We start from the raw sequence: 16,167 nt of genomic DNA, 5'->3' as shown, positions 1-16,167 counted from the left end.
CAGGAGCATTCCTGGGCTGTGGGCCCCCAGAGGCTTCAGCAGGACACTTGGGGGGGACCTTAAGTTACCACACCTGCACAAGTTTACAAGCCCTAGGATCGTTTTTCAGAGTTGTTTCTGCCTTAGCACATTACTTGTCTGTTGTTGGGGGAGGTTCAAGTTCCAACTGTGATGTTTCATACCAATAACTTGTTCCAAGTCCCTTCATTTTTCTGCCCTGCAGGGGAAGATGTTGGGGGTGTGGGTCAGGTCTCTCATCCTAGACCTTGGCAGTGCTGGTCAGAGCCTCCCCAAGGCCATTGGAACAGGTGTTTCCTTCAGGTGACCTTACCCTTCCCAGAAAGGAAACATTCTTCTGAGAAAACTAGCCTCTGGCTCCCACCCTGGGCAGCACTGGGAGTGGGCACAGGGTTCGAAGCTTGACTGCTGCTTGATGGTCTTTCAGACTATCCCTTGTCTCCCTCCCTACCCCCAAGCCACAGGACTCTAGGGTAAAGAGTCGGTTACCTGGATTCCTGCTCCAGGCACCAGCTGTGCAGCCCGTTATTGTGTGACCATGAGCAAGTGTGTGAACTCCAATCGTCCCTCCTTTGCTGCCCTGCTACAAACAGGCGCCCAGAGGGGCCTTAGATGAACTTGACTCAGGTTTGCGAGAACAATTAGCCAGCAATTTTATTAATCTCATACAAGCTTCTCGATCAGGTGAGAGAGTTTCATGTGTTAAGAACCAGTTGAAGTGTAGGTAGCCAGTAGTAAGAACCAGTGGATCTATGGCACAGCTTTGCAAAGTTGAATGGCCATGCCCACATGATCCACAATGAATCGGTAACCCAAAAAGGCTGGGGAGGGCTTAAAAGTGGGGAAAACACAAACCCCCAGCCCTTTGTCAGTGATACTCACCGTATCCACTAGTAAAGCAGAAAGCCCTTGGGGATTAGGGGAGAGGCCCTGAAACCCAGTGCTTCCTGGTATCAGGAAATTAATCGGGTCTGGGGAAGGGGTAGACAGTGGGTACACTGAGGGAAGGGTGGTGGAGGATGTCATACACCCAAAGCCATTTCCATCTGCAGCTTGCAGTCTGCTTAGTTCAGGTGCAAGTCCTCACCCCCAGATCTGCTTAGAAGGTGGCCCACTGGAAGGGGGAAATATTGTTGGTGGGACCCATCTGTCCTGCCTGCAGTTCCAGGAGGCCCCAGGGCTGGGGTAGGGCTAGCTGTACACTTGGAGCAGGGGTGCCCCTGAGGAGTCTGTCTCAGTTCCCTGGAAGGAGGAGTCGTGGCTTGGCAGATAGCCTAAGGAGAAAAGACACGGGGAGGGAGGTGAGGTTCAGGTTCCTGGGGCTGCTGCCTGGCTTTCTCCCCATTTACCCTTAACCAGCCAACAGCAATGGGAAACTTCTCCTCTGGGCTTCAGCTTCCCAATCTGCAAAATGGGAAGAATGTCCATCTTCCTCCTTCATAGCCTTGTCATGAAGACGTCATGGGGTCACAGCTGATGAGTGAATGTGGGTGGGGCTTGGCTCCATCTCTTCAAATCATTTTGGCTTAGGCCCTGCTGCTGTCCCTTCCCCCCACAAGGCTGCTGGATAAGGTCCTTTTTATCAGATAAGAAGGATGCTAAGAGATCACCCATCCAGAGAAACTGAAACCCCAGTATCATACTGAGAGGTGACAGGCTACTTAGGGGTCATTTTATAGATGAGGAATTGGGCTTAGAAAAGCTGTGACTTGGACAGAGGTGGATGGGGAGCATGCAGTAGGGAGCAGAGCTGGCATCAAAACTCTGGTCTTTGGACTCCAAGCCTCCATGGTTCTGCCAGGCCCCTGCCTCCCCTCCCTGCCCCGCCCAGCCCCCTGGACACCATGTAGGGGATCTAGACCTGGAGCTCCATAGGGCCTCAGTTTCCGGGCGATGGCATCTGACGTCGTTTCCTGGGAGATCTGCACGGTCAGCTCTGAGAACAGGAGTGATATAGGTTGTCTCAATGTCCAAAGCCGCTCATGAGCCTTGGGTATGGCTTACCTTCCCCCAGCTCCCATTCTGCCCTTCAAGGGCAGACGGAAAGCTCTGGGGTTTGTTTAACCAGAATACAACAGAGGGAAATGAGGACAACTGTCCCTGTATTAGAACACCCCCTTATCCCAAGACCTCTCAAGAGCCGACCCAGGAAGAGTGGGTAGCAGGAAGCTGTTCAATTATCAAGGCTCTCCCAAAGTGGAGTGGGTGCAGAGGTGAGCCCCATCACTACAAGTGGATGGCCCCTTGCTAAGGACGTTCTCATATAGCTACAGGTTGGACTGGATGACCTCTTGAGTTCCCTTCCCGCCCAAGCAGGCCTCTCAGGAACCCGGGCCACTTCCACCAGATCTAGACCAAGCTGGTGAAGGCAGAGGCCAGGGATGAGTGCAGGAACCACAGAATGATGGCCTAGAAAAAGAGCTTAGGGTTGGGAGTCAGGAACCCTTGTTCTAGGCTTTGTTCTGCCATTGGTTAGCTCCATCACCTCAGTCAAGTCAGATAACCTGCTGGTGCCTTAATCTGTCAAATGAGGATAATATCTGCCCTTACATCCTTCCTTCACAGGGTTGTTATGACAGCCTATTAGTGTTTCATAAATGAACTCTAAAGAAAACATACAAAAGGAGTTATTGCTAGTGAGAGGTGAGAAAAACCCAAGAAAAGGCCCCTTCTGGCCAGAGAGCCTACAGAAATACATGCTATTCTGGCTGCTGTATGTGGGTATGTGTGTATGGATCCAGCTCCCTTCGGCCTTCACCCTGTTCCCTTTCCTAATCCATGACCTTATGCACACATCAAATCCTATTACTCTTCAGCTGAATGATTTTCCATGCCCTTCCACCACCTGAGTTCAAATTCTTTTGTCTGGTACACGATCCGCCCCTTGCCCAAAGTCTGGTACCACCCACCTCGACTGCTCAGGAAGGATAAGTGACGCAGCCAGGAAGCCTAGGACGGCTGGCGGAGCTGGACGGGGCAGGGGAGGGACGTACCGTCCTGGCTGAGCGCCGAGGCCACCATGGTGTCCGTGCCGCTGTCGGGGGCGGGGCCGCGGCTCAGGCGGCTCTCGGCGGTGGTGGCTGGCCGGTTGCGGCTCTTGCGGGTGCTGATGCGGATGATGCCTCGCACCAGGCGGCACTCAGCGTCCTGCTCGTCCAAGTGGTAGTCCTGTGTGATGCTGCTGATGAGGTCGGAGATCTTGTTGGTCTTCTCCAGGAACACCGTGTCCGAAGTGCACTTGGCCAGCTCGTCGATCTGATGCATGCTGAACAGCTCCGTCAGCTTCTTAAAGATGAGCACATCGATCTCCCGGCTGCTCATGGAGCCGCCGCTCAGCTCGGGGAGGTCCAGGTCCGACTCATGGAAGGAGTAGTACTCCTCCGAGCTCCGGAGGCTCCCGCCCAAGGTCCCAGGCAGGCTGTCTCGGGGCCGCTGCTCGGCCAGCGGCTCCTTGTAACAAGAGTCGTTGTCTTGGGTGGAAGCTGGCGTGCCCCTATACGGGTACACAGGGATGCCCTTCAGCTTGACATCAGGGTAGCTGAAGCTGCTGCCCATGGGCGATTTGGACCTCTCTCTGTCTCGCCGGCTGGGAGAAACGATGGCTGGGCTGTTGGGGGGCGGGCCGCCATTATGTTCCTTGCCCCAGCCCTCGTCGGCAAAGCTCTCCGGAGGGCCCAGCGAGGGCAAGCAGGTCTCGCAGCTACGCATACAACCCCCGCAGCGTTGATAGCAGGCCCGGCACCGGCGGAAGCAGAATACGGCCTTGCATAAGTTCCAGACCCACGGCCGGGGGAGGCAGCAGGTTGTTGTGTCCAGGGGGGCCTCGGCTGAGCCCGAGATGAAGGTGATGCTTTCCGACTCTCGAGCACTGGGGTCTTTGGGACTGGGCCTGCGGACCCGTCGGGGAGTGGCTGGCTGGGCTGGCCGGCGGCTTGGCTTGACTTGGGGCGGAGCTGCACCATACACCTCAAGACAGACCTCTCGGGGGCGTTCCCATGGAGAGGCCTGGCCTGGCCGGGCAGGGCAGGACTGCGGGCGAGAATGTCCAGAGCGCCGGCCAGGCATGGCTCACCACATTACAGGTGCCTGGGGGCGGGGAGGGACAGTGAGAGGAAGGCTGAATGACCCCAACCTCCCCCAACTCACACCCTTTCCCCCTGCCTTCCTTACTTTGGAAAACAGCAGGCCTTGTGTTGGGAGGTGAGGAGGACAAGAGTGAGAAAGGTCATGTGGACCAGTTACCCTGGGCATGTGCCCAGCCAGATACCTCACACCTCCCTCAGCTCTTTCCCCAAGGCCTACAAAATCATGGGAACTCTAGAGGCCCAGGAAAACAACTCAGGAGTCTTTATTCCCAAGTCAATTGGCCTGTGCCGTCTCCCCCACATCAGGCCAAGAAAACAGGGCTGGAGTGAACGCTGGTAGCTATTACCTCTGTCCAGTTCTTTCTGTGGCCACCAGTGGTGGTAGCAGGAATGGGCTGGGGCAGGAGAGGGCACACCACCCTGCCTGTGGTCACCTGGAAAGGGAGGTCGAGCTTCTTCCACAGTCTCTCCCCTCCCAGTCTCCTCCTTCTCTGGAGCTCCAAAAGGTTGGCTGGTAAGTCTGCCCAGCCTGGGGCCTGCCCATGGCAGCCTCTCTCACACACACCCTGCCCAGGAACTGACAACAAATTCCTCATTTTCAAAGCAGCCCAGAGAGCCTTGTCCCTTACCCTCTCCCCACCCCCTTTTCCTCATCCTACCCACTCCCCCAGGGAGCTCCCAGCCCAAGCACAGTTGGGGCTCCGAAGGGCCCTGACACCCAGGCCCAAGGGGATGATGCATTCACTAGTCACTGCAGCTAGGTAGGGCCCTCCCCTCCCACGTCCCTCGTCTGACTCCCTTCTGAGGTGTCAGGAACCCAGCCCCTGTTTCCTGACAGGCCCAGTATTTGAAGGACGGAGAGTAGCTTGGGTACTTTGTCCATCCAAGGCAAACTCCTTCACGGGCTTCTCTCTACTTGCCTCTGAATGGCCATTCCCCGAGGTTCCCCTCATTCATGCCTCTGGCTTTAGCTATGTATCCCAGGCTTTTCTCAAATGAGATCTCTAACCCTGAGCTGCATCTCCAATGGCTTTAGAATATTCTATTTCAAATAAGATAGTAGTGGTGAAAAGCACTTAGGCATGGTGCCTAGCACAGAGTAGATGCCACTAAAATGCCCATTCCCTTCCCCTTCCCCTCAGGTGACGTCTCCCACCAGCACCTCAAACTGAGCTCACCTGCTCTTCTCCCAAACCGGCTCTTCCCAACCTCCTTGTCTTTGCCACTGGCTCTGAACATTCTCCCAGGTCCCAGGGCTGGATCCTGCAGAGCCTCCCTCTGCCCTCCCACAACCAGACTGTTGCCAAATCTTCCTGGCTCCCCCCACCCCCACCAGTGTCCAGACCCTCTTTTCTATTTCCTGAAAAACCTCAAAGAATCTTCTGACTGGTTCCCTAACCTCCTTCATCCACACTGTTCAGAGCCTGTTCCAAGCCAGGGCAATCTAGTTTTTTTTGAGGCAATCAGGGTTAACTGACTTCCCCAGGGACACGTAGCTTGGAAGTATATGAGGACAAACTTTCATTAAAAATATCACTCATGATCCTCTAGCATCCTGCCTCAGACTCTAGCATTAGGCCCCTCACCCCATAGCTTGGCCTCTACTGCTTTCCATGATCTGACCCCAACCTACCTTTCCAGTCTTATCTTTTTCTTCTTTCTTTTATATTCTCCACACTGTGGCCAGGCTAGGCACCTTGCTGTCTCCTGTATATCCATACAAATGGAAATAAAACATGTTTATGTTCCCAACCCTGTGCCTTTGCCCCAGCTATTACCCTTACCTAGGATGGCCTTCCCTCTCCTTTCCATCAAACCATGAACATCATTTTGACCAAGACTCACCCCCTTCAAGAAACCTTCTTAGACTGACCCTGAAGCCTTGTTCCTTAGAGTCACACTGTTATGTGACCTACATCTTCTTGGCTTTGCTTCTAGTTTCGTGGTCTTTGTTCTTTGATCACAATCTTCAAAGAGGGTCAAGACTTTGGCTTCCTTGGGTTCCCCTTCAGCACCCTGAGTTGGAGGGAGGTAAAAAGGTCAGATGAGCTGGTCATCTGGTCATCAGAAAATAAAAGCAGACTGGTCTGTTGGACCAAATGGAGCTATCCTAACACTACAGAGAAAAGTATAGATTTGGCAGTCATTATCGACCTGGACTGTGGAAACAGCCTCCTAATGGATCCTCTCACCCTTGACCCTCCATATTGTTCTACCCCTACCATCCTTCATGATACCAAAATAACCCCTCTTTTTGCATAGATCTATCATGTCATTTCTGCTTTAAAGTCTTCATTGATTCTCTGTTGCTTGCAAAATGGAAGCCCTTTATCTGGCATTCAAAGCCTCAACAATCTGGTGCCACTCTAACTTCTGCAGTCTTAGTTCAAAGGACCACTTGCCACATAATCTGACTCCAGCCAGATGGAACTCCTTGCTGGCCCCAAAACAAACCTGCCCTGCATTTTCTTATTCCTGTGCCATGGCTCACACTGTTCCCTATGTCAACACGGTCTTCCTTTCCACTCTTTTCTTCCACCAACTGTCCAATTCTTGCTAACTCAAATGGCACAGGCTTTTGCCAGGAAGTTTTTCCTGATCTCCCTAGTCAACAACGATCTTCACCGAGGACCTCATAGAGCACTTTTTTGCTCTATTATTATGTACTAAAGTTATTTGGGCCACATTCGCTTATTAGACTGTAAGTTACATGAGGGCAGCAACTATCGCATTTAGATTCTGTATTTCTCTTAGCGCCTATCATAATGATCTTCACATAATAGGCCCCTAATGAATGTTTGGAAACAGAATCCAGAATATTAGAACACTGTCTGAATCTGAACGAAGGTTAGTGTTTCCCTAGTCCAGCCTTCTTTTTCCCTGAGGAGGAAACAGAGGCCTAGAGAGGGAGTCAGTGACCCAATGCAGGGGCTTTGGGGTTTTTGCCTGTATTCCCCCTTAACTCCAGTATCACTTCCTTGTGCATCCTACAAAGACAACTAATGCCAAATCTTTGCGGTGCTTACCAATACTGCATTAGTCTATCCTCACTGATGAGGCCACCATCCAGCCTCTTGGATTAGCACCCCAACTCAGCCTGAGGGGAGAGATGTCTCACCGGCCCTACTCAGATCCCTTCTTTGGTTTTAAGGTCAGAGGTAGCTCAAGGTGGGTGAGAATCGGTCCTGTGACTGGCATGTTCTCACCCTACCCTATCCCACTGCTAAGCCTTTGATTAAAAGAAGGGAAGTGGCCCTGGCTCCCCCCATCCATTTGGGGTACTTGAGAATGGAGTAAATTGCCCTTTCCTGTAGAGGCTGTTAGCCCTTAAGTCCTTATCCCATCTTCCATCCTCCCTGCTCCAAGTAGGGCACCCCAGCTGAAGAGAAGCACTATCCTGAACTTTCTAGAGTGGTGGTATCAAGAGAAAATTGGTGCCACTAACCCACACCTAAGGATCCCTACAGGCTTCATATTGACTTAGAAAACCATATAGTCACATTATCTAGGTTCTATTTTTTATCTTGGTAAATATCTCCTAATTACATTTTTTTGGGGTCTTTTTTGGAAGGGGAAGGCAGGGCAATTGGGGTTAAGTGACTTGCCCAAGGTCACATGGCTAATAAGCATTAAGTGTCTGAGTCCAGATTTGAACTCAGATCCTCCTGACTCCAGGGCTGGTGCTCTATTCACTGCGCCACCTAGGCCCTCCCCCCCCCCAATTACATTTTAATCTGGTCCCCCTAGCATTCAAGGTCATATACCTTCCCTGGTCAGTATGTTTGACACCCCTCCGGGGAGAGAAGGGGGAGAGAGGGGTGGTGCCATTTCCATCAGCCTCCTCCCCTCCAACCTAAACAGAGTGCAATGTCTCCCCTCCCTCCCCCATAATGGTAAATATGTCCCAAATTCCTCCCACCTAAAGCAAGACTTAGTGGACCTAGCAAGGAATAGGTGCTGAACAGACAAATGCTGACTTAGTAACAAGAAGCATGCAGACATTTCTACAGGGCCTCAAAGCAGTTTAAGACGAATATCCCATCTGATCCTCACAACACAGTTCGAAGGTACCTGAAGCCTTTCCTGATCCTACCCACTGCTAGCGCCCTCCCCAGCAACTTGTATTTACTTTCTTTATACTTGTGTGTGTGCACCAGTGCGCAGCATAAATATACAATTTACATATAAATCCTTGTAAGCCTCTTGTGGAAATTGTTCCATTTGTTGTATGTCAGTCAGTCAATCGATGAGCATTTATTAAAGACCTATTATGTGCCAGGCACATGGAAGATATGTAATAAATTCTTGTTGATTGAGTTAGATGCTACAGATATCATGATCCCCATTTTACAAATGAGGAAACTAAGGCAGAGGAATGAGATGATTTCTCATCGTAAAACAGCTAAAAACTGTCAGACTTGGGATTCAAACACAGGCCTTATTAACTTCGTGTCCAGATCAGCCGCTGCACCACACTGTTCCTTGGATACCTCTGATACTTTATTGACCATTAAGAGTCTACTGTGTACACAAGCGTCTGTGTCTGTGCTAAGTTAGGGACACAAAAAAGGGCAAAAAACAGTTTAGTAAGGGAGATACCACGTAGACATCTACGTACAAATGAACTACAGACAAGATAGATTGGAAATAACCAGTAGAGGGGAGGCATTAGAATTAGGAGGGATCAGGAAAGCCCTCCTGTAGAAGGTAGAATTTCACAAAGTCAGGGAAGCCAGGAGGAAGAGATGAGGAGGAGAGAGAGCATTCCAGGCATGGGAAATGGGCAGCGAAAATGCCCAGAATTGGGAGATGGCCAGTCTTGTTTGGGGAACAGCAAAGAAGCCAATGTCACTGGATCTAAGAGTGTGGGGGGGCAGGGGGAGGGGAGAAGAGGGGAAGAGAAAGAGGGGAGTTGAGCATGATACCTATGATGCAAGCCTGTGTGACTGGGAGGATGGAGGTGCCTTCAACAGTAATAGGGAAATGAGAAAGAATGGAGGTTTTGGGGGGAAAAGATGAATTCCTTTTTGAACATGTTGAGTTTCAGATGTCTAGACTTCTCAGGCAGCTGGAGATTTGCTATTGGAGGAGAAAGGTCAAGGCTGTATGAGTAGATTTGAGAATCATCAGCACGCAGATGACAATTAAATCCACAGCATCCCAGGTGACATAGTACAGATAAGAAGAAAGGGCTTATGGCAAAGCCCTGTGACTTTGAAAACACAGTGGACTGGTGTGACCTATATGAAGATTCAGCGAAGGAAACTAGAAAAGAGTTGTCAGATAGGCAGGACGAGAACCAGGAGAGAGAAGTGTCCTGAAAGCCTAAAGAGAAGCAGGTGAGTACCAGAGGTCAAGGTGAACGAGGATTGGATTTGGCCATTAAGAGGTCCCTGGTAACTTTGGAGAGAGCCATTTCAGTGGAAGCCAGACTGCAGAGAACTGAGATGGCCTTCTCAGGGAGTTGAACCACAAAGGGAGAAGAGATATGGGATGAAGGATCCAGGGAGGGTCTTTTTCAGGAGAGGGGAGCCATGGGCTTTATAGGCAATGTTTATAGGCAATAGGGAGGTAGCCAGTAGATGAGGAAAGAATAGAGATAAATGAGAGGATGACGGAAGGGGGTTTTTTCGTTGGAGAATATGGGATGACACGGAATCATTTGTGCGCGAAGAACGGTTAGCATTGGTAAGGATAAAGGCCATCTCCTCATGGTGGAGGACATGGTGGCAGAAGGCGAGTGATAGGGGATGACAAAGAGGCTGGGCCATTGGGAGGGAGCCTGAAAACCCCATCTACTATTGATCAGCCACGTAGTGTGGTACGGTAGGAAAGCATTAGACTCAGGGAAGAGACTGAGGTCTTACTGGTTCAGCCACAAACAAGCTGTGGGGCCTGAGATGACTCTGAGCCCATTTCCCAATTTTAAAATTAGAATTACATTTACATTCTCCAGCTCATAGTATTGTTGTCTTGTGTCTTGTTGCCAGTACCCTTCCCAATTCTGACCTTCCTTGTTCTAAAGTCCTTTCTTGTTCTGGCTCTAAGGGTGTTGTCAGCTAACAAAAGTGCACTCTCTGCTAACACTCAGTGCTCATCTCTGGTTTTGAAGTTCCCCCAAATTGGGGTTTCCTGGCCTTTCAATTCCCTTTGGGATTTTTTTTTTCATCTGCAGGAAGGGATGGTAAACAGACAGTTGGAAGGGGTTTGGGGGCAGGGGATAGAGAATGCATTTACTCAAACAAATGTAGAAGAAAAGGACAAATGGCCTAGTCCTGGTATTCAAGGTAGCTTAGTTTAAGGTCTCAGTCACAAACTTATTATGTGACCTTGGGCAAGTAACCTCACCTCTAGGCCTCAGTTTCCTCATCTATAAAATGGATGGACAATACCTGCCAGACTTTCACGGAAGTGTCTTGAATATCAAATGAGAGGATGATGTGAAAGCATTTTGCTAAGTTAAAAGTATGTATGAGTTAGTTAAATTTTCTCAGGGATCTGGATGATCACATTAATCTTCCTTAAACACGGGACATGTCATGATCCTTCCTCTCCTCAAAACCTTTCCTTGGCTTCCTATTTTCTGCTGAAGCAAACGAAAAATCCTTAGCCTGGCATTCAAGGCCCTCCCTAAGTCTGGTACTACCTAGCTTCCCCGTCAGATCTCATGTTACTCCCCTCCATGAATACTATGCACTAGCTCAATTGGACTACTTTCCAGTTCCTGTTTATCAATTAACAAGCATTTAGAAGACAATGTAGTGGCACAGTAGATAGAGCCCTGGGTCTGAAGTCAGGAAGACAGAACTTCAAAAATCCTACCTTAGATACCCATGTGACCCTAGGCAAGTCACTTAACCTGTCTGCCTTAGTTTCCTCAACTGTAAAATGGGGATAATAATAGCATCTACCTATGAGGATAAAAATGAGATATTTGTAAAATACTTTGCAAAGCTCAAAGTGATATATAAATGCTATTATTATTAAATACCTGTGTGCTAGGTACTATGTTAAACACTAGAGACACAAAGACAGGAGTGAGAAAGTCTCTGCCTTCAAGCATTTCACAGCAATGGCCAAGATGGCGCTGCAATAATGAGAATAGCAGTAAACATTTCTATAGTGTTTCCTACGTGCCTGGCCCTGTGCTAAATGCTTCTCAAGTATTATCTCATTTGATCCCCATGATAATCCAGGGAGGCCGGTGTCCTTTTTATCCACATTTTACAGATAAGTAAACAAAGGCAAACTGAGGTTAAGTGACTTGCCCAGGGTTACCCAGCTAGTGTCTGAGGCCTGATTTGAATTCAGGTCTTCCTGATCTCAAGCCTGGAATGGTATCTACCATGTTCATGTTCCCATTCCCCACAACCAGGGTGGTATATACCCAACCTCATCGCTCCTTTAACCTAAATGATATGGACTTCACCACCCTTATTGCCTGCATCACCTTAGGCAAGTCACTTGACAAGTCTCTGGGCCTCAGTTTCCTCCTGTGTAAAATTAAGGACTTAGTAATTTAATTAAGGTAGTAATTTAGGGTCCTTTACAATTGTGAATCTGGGTGCAGAACACTGTGCTTGGCTCTAGGGGAGACACAGAGCCCTTGAAAGGCCAAATCAAACGCCACCTTCCCCGGGGCAGCCTTCCCTAGCTAATGTCAACTTGATCTTGCTAGCCGGCTACTTCATGGAGGCCCCTGTCATCTAGCATCACCATTTATGCTTTTGTCTGCTTCCTTCACCAGGTTCTAAGCTCCGTTGGCCCAGGGCTAAACATAGTGTTCCAAATACAGAAGGAAATTAGAAGCAACAACATTTTTAGTTGAATCAAAACAATTGAGGGCTTTGTGTGCCAACTTCTCATCACCAAATTGGGGTTCATTGCTCCAGCGGGAGGTGGGCAGGTCAGCATGACCATGCCAAGCTCCAGGCAGATGCCAGGCCTAGGGGAGGTAGGGGTCCCCCGTACAGCCTCCATTCTTTCTACCACACCTGGGTAGCCATGAGTGGGGGAAGAGGAGAAGGCAAGGGCAGCGGGAACCAATTGTTTTCACCTGGCCCTTAGATGAGGTTGTTTGCAAAGCACTCAGTGTGTATTCTCTTATTTAATCCTCACTACAGCACTCTCAGAGAGCCATACAAAGTACTACCCCATTTTGCGGATGAAAAAAACTTGCAGAGGGAGGGAGGAAAGAAACACTTATTAAGCACTTCCTCTGGGCCAGACACTGTGTTAAGTGCTTCACAAATATTCTCTCATTCGATTCTCACAACAATCCTGGGAGGCAGGGGCTTTTATCTCCATTTTACAGGTGAGGAGACTGAGGCCAGCAGAGGTGAATGATTTGCCCAGATTTATATAGCTAGTAAGCAGGAGGCAAAATTTAAACTTGGGTCTTCCTTATTCCATACTCACTCTGTCACTCTCTGATAAATGTCTAAAGTGGGATTTGAACCCAGGCATTCCTAACTCTAGGTCCAGTCCTACCAGACTGCCTTTCCAAGGGATGATCATAAAGGGGACTGAATCTCAACACCCTTAAGCATAAGCCGGGTCTTCCCACACTGACTACCACAGCTAGGTAGCTGCAAATTAGACTTGAAGTCAGGAAGACACAAGTTCAAATCCAACCTCAGACACTTGCTAGCTGTGTGACCCTGTTTGCAAGTCATTTGACCTCTGTCTGCCTCAGTTTCCTCATCTGTAAAAGGGGGCTAAGGGCAGCCCTAACCTCCCAGGGGTGTCACAAAGATGACATGAGATAATTATAAAGGGCTTTGTAAACCTTAAAGTGCTATATAAATGCTACTATAATTATAATCGTTTGCCCACCACAGCCTGAGGCCATCTGTGCCCCTAAACACTACAGGTGTTTGTTGGTCATCTTATCTTCTCCTCCTTAGGCTGGAAGGAGGATCCCAAAGACTGGGGCCTCCATCGATTAGCTTCCTTCATTCTTTGCTCTATTTCTCATCCACCAAAAGCCCAAGTTCAGGTTCCAAACACAGAACTCGGGCTGGGCAGAGCTGAGGTCTGACTGCAGACACTCTCCCCCATGCTCCCCTCCAGAGAGGAGTCCCAGATTCCTCAGGGGATAAACCCTCGGCTAAGCTGTAGCCTTGTTTATCAACAGACTGATTTAAGCAACTCCCTTCTCCCAGCCAGAAACCATCACCTCCTCCCTCCCTAGCCAGTCAGCTGATGGACAGATTCGCATCTCCTTCCTTTTTCCATCAGCTGGCCTCCCCAGCCCTGCCCCAAACCCACAAGTGCAATGAGGCTAGCTAAATGTTTGTTGGGATGCCCAAGGACCTGCTTTGGTGATTGCTTTCCTTCTCCTCCTCCTCCTCCTCCCCTGGTCCAGCTCTTCTAGCCTCCTTGGTGATGCCTTTATGGGGGCCTTTCCATGGCCAACAACTGACTTCCCATCACCCCAGCCTTGTGGAATCCTCAGTGTCTTAAGACTCAGACCACCTTTAACATGAAGACTTTCTGACACTTCCCCACAACTCCATCTTAGAATTACACCCACAATTTTACATCAAAATCTTGGGTCTTACTGCCAGGCTTTGGGGCCTCCTTTTTTTTTTAAAATAAGTTTTACAGATGCCAGAGGCATCATGGTGTAGCAGACAAGAGAGCTAGTCTCAGACCTGGGTCAAGGCCCTGTCTATTAGATGTACTGGCTATGGGATTCTCGTCAGGTCACTTGCTTCAAGCTCTCTAAGTTACAGAGAAGGCACTGACCCTCACTGATAAAAGACTTTCCTCATCCAGGACCTCCTCCTGGAACACAGTTCGGACAGGGTCAGTCCCTGTTGTAATCATCACGAAGTTTATGAAAGCTTCCAACTGCACTAAGACTTTTGGGACACCGTGTGTGTATGCTTGAGCTCACGAATGTGTGCGCATTCTCGAGAGCACACATACTGTCTCTCTCATAAAATAAAATTCTTGAGGGCAGAGACTATTTCACTTTTGCTTTTGTATTCCCAGAACCCAATAAAACTTGTTGATTGATTGGGAAGGCCTTCCCCCCTACTCCCCCCAACTCCCTTGGATGCCATCCACTCTCCCTTGGATAGCACTCCACTCTCTAGGCTAGTTCTGTTCCTTTCAAACAGGTTAGGACCATTCAGAATCAGCATTAGGACATGCCAAATGCTACAATAGCTTCTATTTTCTTAGCTGTAGCTAATGCAAAAAAAAAAAAAAAAGAACTATAATGATTTCTCCCATTCTCCCTGTGGAAACTGATTGGGCTAAAGGCACACAACTGGTTGCTGGAACATTCAAGGCTAGAACCCAGGGTTCCTTCATTGCAACAGTGTCTGTCTTTCCCAACTATGTCGTGATGTTTCCTTGAGGAAGGCAATTACTGTAATTTGTTACAGCTGAACCTGGCATCAGGCAAGTTGCAAGTTACCTCTAACACTAGTTATGTGATCATGGGCAAATCACTTTTGACTCTGAAAGCCTCAGTCTGCTGGTCTGTAAAATGGAATAATACTTGGAACTTCCTCACAGAGATGCTGTTAGGAAAAAAGCTTTGCAAATATTAAAATGTTATGCAAGTTACTGTTAAATATCCAAGCTCCTCGGTTGAGGAAGGAGGGCTCATTGCCCCTACCCACCATCATTCCCCCCCACCCTCATCCAAGATTTCCACTGCACATCAAATATGCAGAAGTCCTGTCTCCCTCACTTAGCCAATACACATCAAGAGGCCACTCTGGGCTAGATGAATCTAAAAGGGTCCCTTAGCTTCATAAGTCTATTGGTAGGGGAGCCCTCTCTTTCCTGCGTCCCCTGCGCAGGGGCCGGCCAAACACAGATGCTGGGTAAGGAACCTGTTGAGCACGATGACCAGAGAGAAAGTAACAGGAAGCAAGGCCTGGGGAGCTGCTGGGTTCACACCTCCCTGGCTACAGAGGTCAGACTCTTCCTTTAGTGCTCTATCCCACCCCCAGTCTCTATCCTGGGTTTCTCCAGAAGCCCTCTCACCAGATATACAGTTATTTGTCCCGAGGCTGCCAAGGGTGGGAGCCCTCGGAGACAACAGGTGCTAAAGAGTTTGACCTCGGCGAACCTCGGCTATCTGGCCGGAATGGGGGAGAACAGGCTGGTTTGGGGTCGGGGGAGGGTATCTAACAGTCGATGCAACGCACAGGATGGAGCTGCAGGGTGGCACAGGCTGTCGCTGGGTGGGGGGTACGAATCTGCTACCACTGGGGGTGGTGGTGGTGGTGGTGCACACAAGCTGTCACTTCGGGGTAGCACAACCCAGAGCTGCTCGGGGTGGGGGGACACGCAGGCTGCAGCTGCAGGGGATGGGGGGGGACACGCAGGCTGCAGCTGCGGGGGAGGGGCGCGGGCAGGAATGGGGGAGCACGGAATTCCCCGGAGCCCCAGTCCCCCCCGCCCCGGCCCTTGCCGGGGGGATCCCGGGCAGCGCCAGGTTGGGCGGGCCCGGCCGGGTCAGGGTGCCCAGGCCCCTCCGCTCCGCAGCCCAGGACCCGGCCGGCCCGGAAGCGGCGCCCCTGGGAGCGGCCCCGGCCCAGCTCCAGCGGCCAGGAGTGCTACAGGTGGGTGCGGGACAAGTGAGCCCAGGTGAAGTAAGGCCCAGGTAAGGGAAGCCCAGTCCAGTCCGGTCCGTTCCCGACAGTCCCCCCGCCAGCGCCCCCGCTTACCTGTCCCGCCAGGTGAGCAGCCTCAGCGCAGCTCCTCCTTCTGCGCTCACCTGGGGCCCAGGTAAACGTCTCGCGGGACACTGCGTACGGGCTGCCGCTAGGGACACGCTTCCGAACTTCGCGAAGCCTCGCCTCTCTTCCCCCGACCTGAGTTGGGCCCCCTGCTTGCCCCACCCCCAACCTCACCTTGCCAGGAAGAGTTCCACCCTGGGCCGGAGCCCCACCTGCACCCTCTAACCGTCTCCGCCCGTCCACCCCCGACCCCTGGGGAGGGCCCTGCTCCCAGATTCCTCCAGGCTCCCGGACTCAGAGTTTTTGTTTGTTTATTTACCTTTGAGACGGGGGAGGAGGATTGGTTTTACGTATTTTTC

At 50.4% G+C, this 16,167-nt stretch overlaps 1 protein-coding gene across 3 annotated transcripts; it reads right to left on the bottom strand.

Annotated features, from left to right (window-relative positions):
• Positions 1-646: 646 nt before the first annotated feature.
• KDF1 (keratinocyte differentiation factor 1) lies at positions 647-15,941 on the bottom strand. Of its 3 annotated transcripts, none has more exons than XM_069079223.1 (7): positions 15,797-15,941; positions 5,949-6,119; positions 5,737-5,810; positions 4,538-4,680; positions 3,012-4,104; positions 1,880-1,954; positions 647-1,292 (listed from the first exon to the last, which is right to left on the bottom strand). In XM_069079223.1, exons 5-7 carry the CDS (start codon positions 4,081-4,083, stop codon positions 1,210-1,212), a joined length of 1,230 nt encoding a protein of 409 aa, XP_068935324.1. In that variant the 5' UTR covers positions 4,084-4,104; positions 4,538-4,680; positions 5,737-5,810; positions 5,949-6,119; positions 15,797-15,941; the 3' UTR covers positions 647-1,209. The 3 variants fall into 3 exon arrangements, with proteins under 3 accessions (XP_068935324.1, XP_068935321.1, XP_068935322.1); XM_069079220.1 differs by having other exon boundaries at positions 4,451-4,680; positions 15,797-15,937; XM_069079221.1 differs by having other exon boundaries at positions 4,451-4,680; positions 5,977-6,119; positions 15,797-15,937.
• Between the last annotated feature and the right edge of the window lie 226 nt (positions 15,942-16,167).

The sequence above is a fragment of the Petaurus breviceps genome, unplaced genomic scaffold, assembly GCF_028583685.1.
Source record: "Petaurus breviceps papuanus isolate PSGF00001 unplaced genomic scaffold, PetGlider_PUasm1.0 91041, whole genome shotgun sequence".
Lineage (NCBI taxonomy): Eukaryota > Metazoa > Chordata > Mammalia > Diprotodontia > Petauridae > Petaurus > Petaurus breviceps.
The sequence above is the reverse complement of the archived record's forward strand: the minus strand, read 5'-3'. Positions and strand labels throughout refer to the sequence as shown.